This window comes from Dipodomys spectabilis, unplaced genomic scaffold (assembly GCF_019054845.1).
Source record: "Dipodomys spectabilis isolate Male_0828 unplaced genomic scaffold, ASM1905484v1 ptg000107l, whole genome shotgun sequence".
Lineage (NCBI taxonomy): Eukaryota > Metazoa > Chordata > Mammalia > Rodentia > Heteromyidae > Dipodomys > Dipodomys spectabilis.
This window is the reverse complement of record NW_024870784.1, coordinates 7,510,193-7,523,841: the sequence shown is the minus strand read 5'-3', so window position 1 is coordinate 7,523,841 and position 13,649 is coordinate 7,510,193. Positions and strand designations below refer to the sequence as shown.

Genomic DNA, 13,649 nt, shown 5'->3' with positions numbered 1-13,649 from the left:
TTCAAATGGCGAGTTCTCCACCCAAACTTTTGTTAATGTCACTCTGATTTGCCAAGAAGGGAAGGGAGAAAGGGAGGGAGGGAAGAGAGGGAAGGAGAGAGAGGAGGAAGGATAAAAAGAAAAGGAAGGGAAAGAAGGATAGACAGAAGGAAGAAAGGAGGGAGGGAGAGAAATGAATCACTTTGTAAACAAAAGGCGACTAAAGTCAGTGGAGAATAAATGAGAGGGTGCTGCTGTGGCCTGTGGGCCTGGCTGCTGTCCGCCAGCCCGCCCTCCCTCCCGCTTTCGCTGGTTGGTCCCATCCCGGCTGCGCTGACAGTAGTGACAGTGCTGAAGCTCGGGGCTTGGGGCCCATCGCCCTTTGGCACCCGCACCCGATCTGAGTCACGGCCCCGGCCCCGGCCCCGGCCCGCACAGCTGCAAGTCATTTGAAAATTTTATGAGGAAAACTATCCATTACAGACGTATGCATTATATATTAACGGACCGTCTACAATTACATTGCCAACAGACCCTTTTGTTATACTTAGGTCTTTCCTAATGACATACTAACTCCAACACTAAATTCAAAAATGGAAAACTCTAAGTATGTAGTAACGCTTCATTGCCAAATCTTTCACTGTCACAGGCACACAGTGATAACAATAGGCATTCAGCGGAGGCGAGGGGAAAGCCCCAGCTGAACTCGTGAGAGCAGGAATCATTCTGCCTGCTTGCAGATGAGCTGAGTGAGCAACTGTGTATCGATCAGGTGAGACAGTCCCGGGTCTTTCATGGGGCTCAGCTGCAAGTGAAAAGGGAGGAAGGCTAGGACTACAGGCAGGAGACCAGCCACTGCTGAGGGCTAGGGCTTGCCTGACAGCAGGGCTGCACTACCCAGCCTATTTGTGGTGGCAGCTGGGGCACAGCCCCTCTCAGATACCCAGGGCTAGGTCCAGCCTAGAGGAAGCTTTGTTCTTTCCCTTCCCTTCCTTTCTCTCTTCTTTCTTGACAGGATCTCATTAGGTAACCCAGGCTGGCCTTGATCTCCCCTTTCCCCATCCTCCTGCTTCAGCCTCCCAAGCATGGAGATTATAAGCCTGTGCCACTACACCTGGTGAAGATGTATACTTAACTGGAGCCCAAACGGTGCACCTTGCAGGGCAGCTGGCAGCATAGGCCCCAGCAGCTGAGGGCCTGTGCCTTCCTCTCTCCTGATGCCTGCTCTGTGAGCAAAGCCCCTCGGCAGCAAGGGGCCTCTCTCATCACACAACTTGGCAGGGTGCCCAGCGAGGGCTGGGGCCCCGTAGAAGACTGGCTAGTTTGTAAGGGGAGGTTTATTGTGGCCCAGGGTTTGGGGGGCTGGGAAGTCCAAGGCTTCCAAGGCCCCCAGTGAGCACAGATGGGGTGGATCTTGCAGTCATCTCTAAGGGTCAGTGTTTTGTCTCCCAGTGGGTGCCTGGCCCTGGGGACTGCCTGCTACCCAAAGGTGAGAGGTCGAAGGAGCTTCCTCCTTCAACCCAGGCCCTTGAACCACCACACCTGCTCCCTATCTACATGGAATCAAAGCTACTTCTGACTGCACTGGCCACCTCACTGAGCATGTCAGTGCATACCTCTAATCCCAGCTCTCTGGAGGAGGCTAATGGTAGGACGATTTTGAGTTTGAGTTTTGTCCTACTGAAAACTTCCCCAAGTTCCATCAAATACTTGAACAAACGACTGCTGCAATAGCACAATAGCTCCAGTAGTACTCCCATTTCCAATTTATCAACAACTAGAAGTTCCCTGATGTTAATCTGTTCTACACTACTGGCTCTGCACAGTAAGAACACATGGGCATTCCCTCATTGCATGCATCTGTCCACTGGCTGCAGCACACACTTGGTATTCTAAATTTTTCCTACCCTCAGATAAATAATCAGCAGGTCCTGCTGGTCCTGGCCTGTTGGACCCTGTCAGAGGGAACTGAGGCCGCACGCTCAGCTTGGTGCCTGAGTGATTTTATTGGGGCGGGTAAGCTGCGATGGTGACACGGCTTGGCGGCAGGATCTTATGCTCAGTGCCGAGGGGACTCTCGTCCAGAAGAGGGCTGAGGCAGCCTGAACTTGGAGAGGTCCAGGTTGACATCCAGGAAGGTGTATGCGTTGTAGTTGTGGTGCTGGAGGTTCCTGTAGATGGCGTTGTCAAACGGCCTGGAGGGCACTGGGGCCTGGACGGGCTTTGCCTGCTTGGGCTCTGCCTGCGTGGGCTTTGCCTGCACGGGCTCTGTAGAAGGAAGAACAGGAAGGTGAGACCTTCCCCACACCGGTCCTTGTCTCCTAGTGATCTCCATGAAGCCTGCCTGTGGTGAATGGGCTGTCTAATCAGAAAAGAAAGCCCACAAAGGCACAGTATCCTCAAAAGCAAAAGTAAAGGCATTAGTTGAAAAGAACATTGTGTAGGTTATGACATGCGTGTGTGTGGAGGCCTGGCGCCTCTCCCTCACCTCAGCTGACACCGAGTACCTGCGGGAGATGGGCAAGACAACTGTGTGGCTTTCTCTCATCTCCACTAAACTACTCAAAAAAGCCAGAAGTGCAGCTGTGGCTCAAGTGGTAGAGTGCTAGTCTTAAGCACAAGAGACAGCACAGAGATAGCACCCAGGCCCTGAGTGCAAGCCCCAGGACTGGCAAAAACCAAACAATGTCTCAGAGCTGACATCTTTTCAACCTCCCATGTGGTGTACACCTTCAGAGTGTGTGTGCTGTGATATGTAACAGAGGAGAGAGGTGGGTTACAAACTCCTAACAACAAGCGGTCCAGAAGCAGGTGCTGGTGGCTCATGCCTGTAAATCCCAGCTCCCCCCTGAGGGAGGCTGAGTTTTGAGGAAAATGGTTCAAAGCCAGCCAGGGCAGAAAAATCTGTGAGACTCTTATCTCCAATTACCAGCAAAGAACTGGAAGTGTGGCTCGAGTGGTATAGTATCAGCATTGAGCAAAAAAGCCAAGGAAATGGATGAGGCAGAGTTTTAGCTCTAGAACCAGCACCAAACACAGAAACAAGAGCAATCCCACAGCAAGCCTGCACAGAGAGCCCCTACCAGAGCGGGGTGCTCCTGGGCAGCCTTTGGGGCAAAGAAAATACTTAAGGTTGAGGGAGGGAAGATCTTTTATTTACTTTTTAATTTGCTGCTTTAGGAATAGAACCTAGGGCCTTGCTCATGTTGGGCAAAAACCTAATATTAACAAAGCTACACTCCAGCCCTGACATTTCTTTCTTCAAAATAGTCTGCGATCTAGAATTCTCTAATCTTGTCTTTTCCTGAGGCCTCTCCATTTGAGAGCAAGACAGAAAACGACAGTGTCAGAAAGGCAGGTCCTGAGGTCTGGCAAGCGCTGGCTCTGCATATTAATGAAAGAGGGAGAAAATAGAAAAGGAAGGATACACATAAATCCTGTCAACATCCTGCAACCAGAAACAATTATGCACCAGGTGATACAAATTAAGACAAGGCAAGCTGTAAAAAGGAAGAATGAAAACTGCAGCCAGAGGAGGAAGGCCTGGTTAGCGATGATACATTTTAAAGAAGGCTTTGGAGACGTAGACGCTAAGATGGAAGCGTTCCTGCTAGTGGCCACCCAGCAGCCTCACCACTGCAGCAAGTCTGCGCTCAAGGAAAAGAGGATACAATGTTGCTGGGTGGTACTGGGCCCCCAAAAGACTTGTGCAGTCCACAGCTGCCTTGGTGGGCAGCTTCCTGCTTCAGGTCCTAACTTGCGAATCCCCCTCCCCACTGTGCTTTCCACCTCTGTGAGCCACACCTGAGGCTCTCCTCACCCGGATGCCCAGCACATTTGTGAAGTGAACACTTGCTAAAGCTGCCAGTTTCCAAAAACTACACTGGCTAGATAGCAGTTCAGAGTGCAAGGGCTTGCTCTACTACTTTGACAGAAACATAGACTAACTTGGGACTTTGTGTGCACAGAGGAGTGTTGTTGATAATTAAGACAGACCTCTCTGTCCAGCCAGGACAGTGTTACAGGCCACACTTGGATTTCACAATGGCATTAACCATAAAGATTCTAAGTGCATAGAAATACAAAGTGGCTCTTTAGCATCTGGCCACCCCAGGGGATGGCAAAGAGTACCCTGTGCCGCGTCTTCCGTGGGAGGAGCTGCGCCGACCATCTCCTGAGGACCCCCTTCAGCTTGGGAGCTACTGTCTTTTCATTGAAGACCGCCTTCTGGACAGGAACTGCATTCCAGCTGCCTGCTGGGACCTGAGCATCCCCCGTCTTGTCCTTGGCCACCAAGAGTCCAGTTTCCAGCTTTCCTGCATTTTCTTCTCTGGCCAGGAGAGGTGCTGCCTCCCTCCCTGGCTCTGTCTCTTTGGGTTCCAGCTGTCTGCGTTGGGCCCCTGAGACAGTGGTTGGCAGCTGCCCTCTGGGCCCGGCCTCTTCTATCTGTGATGTGGGTTCAGGGCTGAGCCCTGCGGACAGCCTGCCTTGCGTGTGGTCAGCTGAGATTTCTTTGACTTCTCGTGGTTTTTGGCTTGCTTTCTCTGTCTCATTCAATCTGAATCTTTTTTGTAACTGTTCTTCCTTTAGATTTTGTTTCAAAACGTCTTTCTCAGCTTGTGGCCTGGGCATCACAGGCGTGGGTCTGGCTCCTTTCTTCCTTGGCTGCGGAGGCTGCTCTGGGTAGGTGACATCTGATTGTGGCCTCTGTGCCTCAGTTTCCTCTTTGGCTGATCCCGAGATTTCAGGGGCTCTGTTCTTAGAGGAGCCGGATGCTTCTGGTTTGGGGAACCCTTTCTTGCCTTTGCTCACCACTTGGGGAGCAGCTTCTGAGCTGAGCTCCTCCTCATCGGACTCAGAATCAGAGGAGCTGGATGAGGATGAGGACGAGTCTGAGTCAGAACCCTGCTCTCGGGGTGGAGAGGGGACTTTCTGAGGAAACTCTACCAAGGTCTTTCTTGAGAGAGGTCTTGGAAGCCCTTCATCTGTGAGCCGCATGCTGCCACCAAGGCAGGAGCCGGGTGCTACCTGGCCTTTATTCCCACCCGTGGGGGGGGAACCCGGTGGAGACAAGGGTGCAGCCAGCCCGGCGGCTGGCTGGCTGGTTAGTGGCTGGCCCCTCTCCTTTGCTTGTACTACATCTAGGAAATGGCATAAAGAGGAATCATAGTTTTAATATTTAATTCAACAGTCACTGAGCCAGTGTCATAGACATTTCATCGCAAATCAATATATCATTTACATGTCCTCAGCGTGACCAACTCAAGACCCAAGTGGGTCCAGGAAGCCACTCTCCAGCAAGCGCGTGCGCGCCACCGTGGGCAAGGTGCCCGTGCTGGGTGGCAGCAAGGAGAGATGCTTTCCTTCCTCTGTAGCAGAACACTACGCAGATGGGAGCTGCCAGCCTCACAATTCACCTCCAGACTCACTCTGGTGGCTTCCCTGATGGTGGTTATTTTTAAACTACGTCACCCAATTGAAGACAAACTATAATAAAGATATTTTCAGGTGACTATTAAGGTCTTACAAATGTATAATTTCTTTATTCACTAAAATCCCCCAAGTATTTGTGCTTTGCAAAGATTTAAAAAGTTCAGAAGTTCAACTTTCTGAAGAAAAACAGCAAAAATATAGATGAAATTGTGGTTTGAGTTTAGGTGTGCACACACATATAGCAGATAGTAGGGATTTGGGGGAGGGACTAAGCAAAATTGCCCTAAAAAAAGTCCTTCAAGCCTGGCCCTGAGGACCCATGCTTATAACCTGAGCTACTTAGGGGTCTGAGATTTCAGGATTGTGGTGTAAAGTGTGCCTGTGCAGAAAAGTCCAAAAGACTATCTCCAATTAACCAGCACAAAAGGGGCACTAGAGGTGTGGCTCAAGTGGTAGAGTACCCACCACAGAGTAAAGGGTTGTAGATGGATAGATGAGGTAAGGCAAGCCCTGGTACCAGCATACACAGAAAAAATTCCTTCAAAAGACTTTTTTCAAGTCATTTGAATTTCTTGAGTCAAGAAAATGACTTTCACAACATTAAAAGGGCCTGATATAATTTAACATCAACCATTTCACTGGAAACACATTTTAAACTATAAAATAATTAGGGTAAGTTCAAATATGTCTGTCATGTTGCGTGCTAGTAGCTAATGCCTGTAATCTTAGCTACTTAAGAGGCTAAGATCTGAGGATCATGGTTCAAAGCTAGCCCAAGTAGGAAAGTCTGTGAGATTCTTATCTCCAACTAAACCACCAAAAAGCTGGAAGTGGAGCCGTGGCTCAAGTGGTAGAGTGCCAGCCCTGAGCACAAAAGTTCAGGGACAATGTATAAGCCCTGAGGCAAAAAAAGCTGAGAGACAATGCCCAAGTTCTTGGGTACACGCGCACACACATCTCTCTCCTTTTTCTTTCACTGGGAGAGAAGTAGCTCTTCCCACACATGCTTTTTTTTTTTTTTGTCGGTCATGGGCCTGAACTCTGAGTCTGGGCACAGTCCCTCAGCTTTTTGGCTCAAGGCTAGTGCTCTACCACTTGAGTCACAGCGCCACTTCTGGCTTTTTCTGCTTATGTGGTGCTGAGGAATCCAACCCAGGACCTCATGCATGTGAGGTAAGCACTCTTCCACTGAGCCACCTTCCCAGCCTTAGGCTTTAAGTGTTTGCTGAGCTTGGGAACCCATGATCAATTGACAGAATATAATGGAAGAAAAGTCAGGAATAGAAACAGGCCAGAGAGTGAGTGAGTGGGCACAGTGAATGGATGAGTCAGAGGAAACTGCCCTAGCTCCCCAGCATTAAGGGGGCTTGTTTTAGTTTTGGCTCTGGCCAAAGGAATCTACACTCAGAGCAGGGATTGATACAGGAGACCCTCAGTGGCACATGTTGGATAGAAAAATGGGGAAGTGGGTGGCACTGTTAGCCTCTGCTCTCTGAACTACAGCTGGACAGCACAGAAACTCCTCACAGCCAGAAGTGACTTGCTGGCCTTCAAATCCTGCTAGGAGGCGGCTCATGCCTGTCATCCTAGCTACTCAGGAGGCTGAGATCTGAGAATCATGGTTCAAAGCCATCTTGGGCAGGAAAGGACGTGAAACTCTTATTTCCAATAAACCACCAGAAAACCAGAAGTGGTGCTGTGGCTCAAATGGTAGAGCGCTCGCCTTGAGCTAAAGACCTGAGGGATAGCACCCACGCCCAGAGTTCAAGCCCCATGAAGGGGGAGGGGGGAAATCCGGCTGGACCCACTTATTTGAGACTGAATTTTCCAAGTATTAAAAACAAGGCTGGGGCTGGGAAGGTGGCTCAGTGGTAGAGCACTTGCCTTGCATGCCTGAGGCCCTGGGTTTGATTCCTCAGCACCACATAAGCAAAAAAAAAAAAAAAAAAAAAGAAGAAGAAAAAAGAAAAGAAAAAAGAAAAAAGCCAGAAGTGGCGCTGTGGCTCAAGTGGTAGAGTGCTAGCCTTGAGCTGAATTGCTGAGCAACAGTGCCCAGGCCGAGTTCAGGCCCCACGACCGGACCCAAGGCTATCTCAGATAGCTGTTTTGAAGAGAAAAATGATAAGGACTGACTCTACCCATCTCCTTTTTTTTTTTTTTTGGTGCAATGCTTGGGCTCCAAATGGTTCCTCCTATAATGTAGGCAAGCACTCTTCCATTGGACTACATACCTAGCCAAAGGTGACTTTTTAAATTACAATGAGTTATTCAAACTACATTATTGGGTGGAGGTGGTAATGGGGGTAAATGCATGGGCCTGGGGTCGATCATCACTGAAATAAACACACATGGGGGGGGGCTAAATATAGACTATATGTACTGAAAAATAAAACGTTTCAGATGGGATTGACTTTAACATAAGTTAAAAATTTTGTCTAAGAAGGAAACTTTAATCCAACTGTGGTGGCTCACTCTGGTAATCCCAGCTAACTGGGAGGCCGAGATAGCAAGATCAAGGTTTGAGGTCAATCCAGGCAAAAGGTATCCAGACTTTACATCAAAAATAGGCACACCTGTGGTCTTGCTATTCAGGCAAAGAACTGTAAGCCAAAAACTCAACCCTATCTAAAAAACAAAGTAAAAACAGGAGGGTTGAAGGCCTGGTTCAAGGTGCAGAGTGCTTGCCTACCATGCACGAGGCCAAATCCGAGTGAAACAAGTTTCTTTTGTTCATACTAGTTACACAAAGGTTAACAGATGACAAGGATGTGTTTTCCTCTTGGTGGAGACCCAGGCCTTGCCCACTCTCTGTGCTCCAAGGGAGCCTGCAGTGCTGATCTGCAGTGCCATCTCACCCAGTGCCCACACCCACTGTCCATGCCACATCTGCACTTACTAGAGCAGACACGGTGCCACTGGAGAAGCCACGTGGCCTGCATTCAGGATGATACCTAACCTCTGACTGTGTTTAGCTCAAGTTTGGTTTTCCTGGACAGACAATGTGACAGACACCAGCTGCTCAAATCAGTTCTGTCTCGCAGCATACTGTATGCTCATCTGGGACCACAGCAACCTTTGCAAAAGAAAGTAAAGCCAGGCCCTGAGTTCAAACTTCAGGACAGGGAAGAAAAAAAAAGACTTAGTAATAAAAATCCAACAATCACTTATCATTAAACACTTAACAAATGCCAAAAACATGCCAGCTGATTGAGGCCCTGGCTGTCACTCCAGCATGCAAAAACAAACAAAAGGCTGTGCTAAGATGACACAGAAGCTAACTGTCATTCTTATTGCCAACACTTCTTGGATGTGAGAGTGCTACTGTTATGTCTGAAAAAAGAACAGTTCTGGCTGGGGGTATGACAAGTGGTGGAGCACTTGCGTAGCAAGTACAAGACCCTGAGTTCAACTCTCAGCCCCACCAAAAAGAATTCTTACATTTAAAGAACGTGTCAGCACACACAGCTGCCATCCAAAAGTGAGTTCTAGTTCTACAGCCAGGTGGACAATGTGAAAAGCTACTGGAAGGGAAGGTTATGTTTTAAGTTCAAGAATTAATTATCTACTGATGTCTCTGCACAGATCAAAGAGAAAATGAGCCGAAGAATCTAAACAGTTTCAAATATTCAAACTGAGAAAATGCTATTTTAATGAAAATAAGACCAGACTCCATTACCATTCTCCAAGCTCATCTGGGGATCAAAGATCTGCAATGAGGCCCATCAGTAGCACTGTCCTCAGAGAAAACTGGCTTTCATCAGCTCACACTAAATTCAGTGGACCTCATTCATGACTAGGTATCAGTAATGAGCAAAAAGTAGGACACAAAATTATTCCCCAAAGAGAAACATTTAAATATCACATTTCTACTTCCTATCTTCTTTTTTTTTTTTTTGTCGGTTGTGGGGCTTGAACTCTGGGCCTGGGCGCTGTCCCTCAGCTCTTCAGCTCAAGGCGAGCGCTCTACCACTTGAGCTACAGCGCCACTTCCGGTTTTCTGGTGGTTTATTGGAGATAGGAGTCTCACGGTCTCTCCTGCCCGGGCTGGCTTTGAACCGCGATCCTCAGATCTCAGCCTCCTGAGTAGCTAGGATTACAGGCGTGAGCCACCAGCGCCCGGCTGCTACTTCCTATCTTCTATATTACCTTTCTGTTTTCCTGCAACGGGGATGTGCTATCCCACTATCAGAGAGAGGAATATTAAAACAAAAACAAAACAAAACAAACCAGACTACAGTGAGGCAAACCTGGAGAAGCACAGCCAGGTCTCATGGAGACGGAGCAAAGTCAGAACCAAGTGACGGAAAATAAGTATATGTGTATGTGTGTTTGGGGGGGTGTCTTACAACCTCACAGAAGTTTGGATCTGTGGTAGGACCACAGACTGCTACAGAACCGGATGTCACTTGTTCTGTGCCATGTTGGCATTTGGAAGGTACAGATAGAACCAATTTGGAGCTAATGCAGAATCAAATGTTTTGACAGTGCTGATGTGTTTAATTTAGAATCTGTCATTGATCTTAGTCAGGTCTGACTGGAATCCGCACACTGCAAAGATGAAGAACCAGATATTACCTAGCTAGGAAAACTCGTGTTCAGGTTGGGAGGCTGACTGTACCATCTACTTTGCCCCCTCTGTCCCTTGGGGCTACCATGACAATCTTACTTTTTTTTTTTTGTCGGTTGTGGGGCTTGAACTCTAGGCCTGGGCACTGGCCCTGGGCTCTTCAGCTCAAGGCTAGCATTCTACCACTGGAGCCACAGTGCCACTTCCGGCCTTTTCTGTTTATGTGGTGCTGAGGAATCCAACCTAGGGCCTCATGCTGAGCCACCTTCCCAGCTCCGACAATCTTACTTTTTGATGGACTTGGCTTCTTAGAACCGGATGGCAGTCCTGTATTATTCTTCACCAGTTCACAGAGAGAAGCAGTCGAAGTAAGTCCTCGAAACATCTGTGTTTCTAGGAGCATAGTCTGACAGGAGGTAACAAATACATGGAGTTAAGAGTAAAACCATTTATAAAAACAACTACTATATACAAATACATGTTACTACTACATATAGGTGGTCAGATGGAACATTCCCAAAAAGTATCAAGAAAATACCCAAGTTCAAGGACAAACCAGTATTACATAATGCATTAACATCTGGGTTAAAGACATTTTCCTAGTTAGGCACCAGTGCCGCATGTCTATAATCCAAGCTGCTCAAGAGGCTGAGATCTAAGGCTCAAGACAGCCCAAGCAGGAAAGTCCATGACATTCTTATCTCCAATTGGCCACCAAAAGGACAAGTAGAGCAGTGGCTCAAGTGATAAGAGTCAAACCTCAGGACACAAAAACAAAGATATTCTCCTATACATATATGCTTGTTCAGTCTCTAACTTCCTATTATTCTACAAAATATGGTTTTGCTTTCCTGCAAAACAGTTTACAAAGTAATACAGCAGAAGTGTTATCACAAAAATTGCCACATAAATGTTTTCTTCAAAAATGTTACAATGCATTGTCCAAAAAGAAACATACGCTTTACCTGACTTATGTAACTGTAACCCCTCTGTACATCACCTTTATAACAAAAAACTTAAGAAAGTGTTATAATGTAAGTAAAAAAAAATCTAACATTGTGATTCACTCAGCAGATACTCACTAAAGCCTACTTCTCCAGATGCTAGATTCTGAACAACAAAAAAAAGTGCAAGCATTTGCTTATGACTATAAGCATGTACACATTTTTTTTCTTGTCAGTCGTGGGGCTTGAACTTTGGGCCTGGGCACTGTCCCTGAGCTCTTCAGCTCAAGGCCAGCACTCTACCAGTTGAGCCACAGCACCACTTCCAGTTTTCTGGTGGTTTATTGGAGATAAGAGTCTTACAGACTTTCCTGCCCAGGCTGGGTTTGAACCGTGATCCTCAGCTCTCAGCCTTCTCAGTAGCTAGGATGACAGCCGTGAGCCCCCAGCCCCGGCGTGCATGTACACACATTATTGCACATGTAAGAGGGAACGGGATGACTGGAGGGGTGAGTGAACATGCGGCAATGGCTTCTCCCTCTGACCCGCACTTAACAATTATTTTTGCAGTAAAAGCTTGCACGTCCTTGAGGGTGGAGTTTGCAGTGGAAGAGTTCAGCCTCGAGGACAGGACGCCCAGGGACAGCGTCCGGGCCCGGACTCCAATCCAGGACCAACACAAATTTCTAAAATGGTATAGACTGACTTCTTACTTTTTAAGATCGTCAAGTCCCTTGGATTTGACAAGCAAGCCCTCCTCTACCGAGTCAGGTGACCCAAGCCGGCTTCACCTGCCCGTGAGTCACCAGGTCAAGCCGGGCCCTGACAGTTCCTTGGGGAATGGGCGAGAGTGAGGGCACAGCCGACGCTATGCGACAGGAAATGCGCGCACTGCCGGGTGTCAGCAGCGCCACCCCGCTGTGTGTCACCTCTGAACCCACGAGACACTGAAAAGGGAAAAAAGTGCCTTCTTTATGAGCCGCCAACAAGGCTGGCCCCCCGCGGCCCCCAGGTTCCTGGCTAAGGGAGAAGTCGTGGGGTGCGCAGCCTGCCTGCCCGCGGCGCGGAGGGCTGGCCCGGGGTCGCGGGGTCCCGGGTGGGCGGGGGTGGGGGGTGGGCAGTACGGGGCCTGGGCGGCGGGCGCGCGCGCGGGCCGGTCCCCCCCCCCCCCCCCCCCCGGCCCCGGCCCTCCCTCGGTCACCGCGCCGGTCCCGGGTCGGCAGGGGTGGGGGGGTGGGCAGCCCCGGGCCTGGGCGGCGGGCGCGCGCGGGACGCCTCCCCCCCCCCCCCCCCCCCGGCCCCGGCCCTCCCTCGGTCACCGCGCCGGGTCCCGGGTCGGCGGGGGTGGGGGGTGGGCAGCCCCGGGCCTGGGCGGCGGGCGCGCGCGGGACGCCCCTCCCCCCCGCCTTCCCTCGGTCACCGCGCCGGGTCCCGGGTGGGCGGGGGTGGGGGGTGGGCAGTACGGGACCTGGGCGGCGGTCGCGCGCGCGGGCCGGTCCCCCCCCCCCCCCCCGGCCCCGGCCTTCCCTCGGTCACCGCGCCGGGTCCCGGGTCGGCAGGGATGGGGGGTGGGCAGTACGGGGCCTGGGCGGCGGGCGCGCGCGGGCCGGTCCCCCCCCCCCGGCCCCGGCCCTCCCTCAGTCACCGCGCCGGGTCCCGGGTGGGCGGGGGTGGGAGATGGGCAGTACGGGACCTGGGCGGCGGGCGCGCGCGGGCCGGTCCTCCCCCTCCCCCCCCGGGCCCCGGCCCTCCCTCGGTCACCGCGCCGGGTCCCGGGTCGGCAGGGGTGGGGGGGTGGGCGGTCCCGGGCCTGGGCGGCGGGCGCGCGCGGGACGCCTCCCCCTCCCCCCCGCCTTCCCTCGGTCACCGCGCCGGGTCCCGGGTCGGCGGGGGTGGGGGGTGGGCGGTCCCGGGCCTGGGCGGCGGGCGCGCGCGGGACGCCTTCCCCCCCCACCCCCCCGGCCTTCCTCGGTCACCGCGCCGAGGTCGGCAGTGACGCCGCCAACACGGCCAGAGGGCGCCCCCACCCGGGCCTCCGTCGGCTCCGCGGCCGCGCGGGGCGGGGCGGCAGGTTCCTCCTTTACCTTGAGGACCCCCGGCGGTCTACGCCGCAGCAGGACCCAGGCCGCCATGGTGAAGACGCCGCCGGCGGAGGTCGCAGGCAGGGACGTGAACCCGCCGGAGGACGCCGCCCGAGGACCCGCCCCTGAGGGCGCGCTCACCACTCACAGCACAGGGGGCGGGGCCGAGGCCTGCGTGCGCAACTCCAGCGACTTCCGAGTTCCGCGGCTCCCCGGGCCGCGCCCCTAAGGCCGAAGCCACCAATCCCAGGCAGCGGCGCGAGAGGCCCCGCCCCGGAGCGTTGTGGACTTGGTCGGGACGGGGGCGCGGGACCCTGCCGTGTGCTCGGCCGCGGGGTGCCCGGCCGCGCTGCGCCCCGTGGCTGCGGAAATCCGACGAGGCTACTGGGGCGGCCCTTGTCTGCCCGGCGCCCGCGGAGGGCAGGTCTGCTTTCCACCGGATCACCTTGCCCTCCCGTGTCCTTGTCCCCGCAGCGTTGTCTGGGATTTCTCCCCAGGCGCACAGCCTTATGATCCGCGCCCGTATTTCGGGTCCTACTTGATAGTCTCCCTGCTCTGTGGGTTATTCATTTTGTGCTGGGACTGGGCCCAGCCTCTGTCCCTTAGATTTTGTTTTGGTCAAAGCTGGAGCTCTGCCCCTTGAGC

General features: G+C 52.1%; 1 protein-coding gene across 1 annotated transcript; it reads right to left on the bottom strand.

The window, feature by feature from the left end:
• Positions 1-1,966: 1,966 nt before the first annotated feature.
• Positions 1,967-13,122, bottom strand: Ndufv3 (NADH:ubiquinone oxidoreductase subunit V3). Its single transcript, XM_042687209.1, has 4 exons — positions 13,008-13,122; positions 10,268-10,385; positions 4,089-5,120; positions 1,967-2,247 (listed from the first exon to the last, which is right to left on the bottom strand). The coding sequence occupies exons 1-4, from the start codon at positions 13,053-13,055 to the stop codon at positions 2,039-2,041; spliced, it is 1,407 nt and encodes a 468-aa protein (XP_042543143.1). The 5' UTR covers positions 13,056-13,122; the 3' UTR covers positions 1,967-2,038.
• Positions 13,123-13,649: the final 527 nt, after the last annotated feature.